Genomic DNA, 2,500 nt, shown 5'->3' with positions numbered 1-2,500 from the left:
CCGGCAGGTTCCACCTCTGTGCTTCCCGAGGCCGGCTGGACTGTCTGGAGGTCATCATCTCTCACGGAGCAGACGTCAACGTCACTGATGGCGCTGGTAGGGTATTCTTCAAATACAAGTTTTATCTCATGAATTGTGATGAATTGTTTCTAAATGTCTGTTTCATAACCGGTTGCAGGCTTCAGCGCGCTTCACCTCGCAGCCAAAAACGGCCAATCAGAGTGTTTGAAAAGACTCTTACAGGTAAAACACAGAATGACAGCATTTTCAGGAATACTGTAAAATATATTTCCAACGAATACTGTAAAATATTAATGGAAATGGCTTATTGCTTCTTCTTCTTTTTTTTTACCCGACAGGAGAGATTAGCAGTAGACTGCACCGACATCATTGGGAGGACATCGCTTCATCATGCAGGTCCCAGTTAATGAACTACATTATGACACCAGTTTTGATACAAAGGAACACTGAAGCTAGACTTGACAAAAATATTGTATCTACCACCCAACTGAACAGAGAGCTGCTTAGAGGTTTAAACTGCGTTTCTCCAAGGCCGGTACATGTTGCTGTATGTAAACATCTGATATTGACTATAATTGTGATCATTTCCTGCAGCGGTCAGTGGCTGCTTGTCCTGCTGTGAGACCCTGTGGGATTTTAAAGCTGATCTGGATGTCCAGGATGGGGTAAGCTGAAGGGTTTGAATAAAGCTTTTGTTTTGAATTGTTATGTGAGATGAATAAATAAATGATAATCACCATTAACTTTTTATTTACTTACTTTATTTGCTCTTATGTAGTACTTTAGACATCTTTATCAACCATGTAGAATATGTTGTTGCTGCACGATGTTTGAATGATCGTGTGTATCTCTCTCTGTCAGGACGGGGCCACCCCTCTGATCTTAGCGGCTCAGATGAGCAGAGCGGAGCTCTGTGTCTTTCTGTTGGGTCGAGGTGCCAATGCAAACATACAAGACAACCAGGGAAGGTACTGGACTGTTAATAATACTCTGGGGTTTGATGAGGCAAGCGGGACGACTGGATCCGGATCGCTCTCTCTTGTAGCTGCTGCTGAAGCTTTGACAGATGGAATGACGGCCTGCTGAGGCTGACTGCGGCATGAAACAGCCTTCTTAGCTGTGCTAGAAATAAAAAAAAAACCTCTGCAGGATTATTCTCACAGCAGTGGTGTTGCCTGGGTCAGGATACAGGAAGGATTCCCGTAGAAGTCTCCAGAGCTTTGGGTAGATTTGGAAGGATGCAGGTCAAGACCTCCAGCAGGGACCAAAAGCTTTCAGTTTAGCTTTGGATATCTGCTTGGAGAGGATTATTAGAGACAGTTGTTCAGGCCACATCATTATATCTAATGGAAACAATTTCAATGCGTTTTCCTGCAATTCATCCTGAATCACAACCTGATCGGTATCTTTGGAATCCGTGACCAAATTGAAAATAGAGTTCTGTGGGTTTAAGCGTTACTAATGACACACAGGCTGATGATTTATCCGTCTGAAATTGACATTGCTAGTTTACTCAGTAAGGCTGTTTTCCCGTTGAACTATGATGTTTCGTTTGGAATCGCAGGTCTGCGTTGATGCTGGCGTGTGAGAGCGACGGCGTTGAGACCGTAGAAGCTCTGCTGAGAGGCGAGGCCGACACGCAGCTGGTTGACGCCCTTGGACAAAAAGCTACCGACTACAGCGTGACAACGGGCAACCACCGCATCATGCAAATACTGCAGGACGGAGCACCTCCAGGTACAGTATGAGGCCTGAAGTCACCTGGATAGATAGACGTGATTGAAGATCTCAGAAGGCTCCTTTGACAGTTCACTCTCTTTATAATCCTATTATCATGAATCTAAATGAAACAGCTTATGGCAGCATCATGTGAAACACGTGGCAGCAACATCTAACAGATCCTCACATCCAGTTTGTGGCTTCTGTTTGTGGCTGTGCTGCTCTGGATCCTGGCTGTGAATCTGCTCCTTCAGGGAAAATGTAATAGTAGGAAGTGGATCAGGAGGACAGCTGGGTGTGATTGTGAAGTGAGGCTTTAAAAGAGAGAGAGAAAAGGCTTTTTCTGCTTTTATCTCCCAACAAAGACATTGTTGCTATATGGAAAACAGATGTGTGGCTGGTTTGAAAAGGAGATGAAGGAGATAATTTGGTGTGCAGATGATGCCTGACCACATTAGTTTTATGCTATAATTGGAGATTTTGGTGGATTTGCTACTAAGAGACATTGATGATACTAATACAAACTACATGTTAGAAAGGAGACATGTGTGCTGAATCTCATTCCTTTAGAGGTTAAAGTGTCTTGCTGTGTGTTTTCTTTCCCTCTGCGTACGAAGCTCCTGAGGGCGCAGGCGAAGAGGTAATGTTGCATAGCTGCGTGTTGGATCACTCCCTCCATCAAATGAGATCATGGCCCACTTGGGCCGATCACATTGTGCATGTTTTCCAATATGAGGTCATTATTTTTGTGGGCTGCTTT

The 2,500-nt window shown here is 44.2% G+C and overlaps 1 protein-coding gene across 1 annotated transcript in view; it reads left to right on the top strand.

The window, feature by feature from the left end:
- The window catches only part of LOC137884478 (ankyrin repeat domain-containing protein 24-like), a gene marked incomplete at its 3' end in the record, with an annotated part of 5,120 nt that extends 2,740 nt beyond the window's left edge, over positions 1 to 2,380 (top strand). Inside the window, exons 4-10 of the mRNA XM_068726255.1 lie at positions 8 to 96; positions 179 to 243; positions 360 to 417; positions 616 to 686; positions 883 to 989; positions 1,586 to 1,758; positions 2,358 to 2,380. Of these exons, the coding sequence (XP_068582356.1) occupies positions 8 to 96; positions 179 to 243; positions 360 to 417; positions 616 to 686; positions 883 to 989; positions 1,586 to 1,758; positions 2,358 to 2,380 (586 nt within the window). The remainder of the gene's footprint in view (positions 1 to 7; positions 97 to 178; positions 244 to 359; positions 418 to 615; positions 687 to 882; positions 990 to 1,585; positions 1,759 to 2,357) is intronic.
- Positions 2,381 to 2,500: the final 120 nt, after the last annotated feature.

This window comes from Cebidichthys violaceus, unplaced genomic scaffold (genome assembly GCF_023349555.1).
Source record: "Cebidichthys violaceus isolate CVI_PGR_0920_01 unplaced genomic scaffold, fCebVio1.0.p SCAF_386, whole genome shotgun sequence".
Classification (NCBI taxonomy): domain Eukaryota; kingdom Metazoa; phylum Chordata; class Actinopteri; order Perciformes; family Stichaeidae; genus Cebidichthys; species Cebidichthys violaceus.
This window is presented reverse-complemented; position numbering and strand designations above follow the sequence as displayed.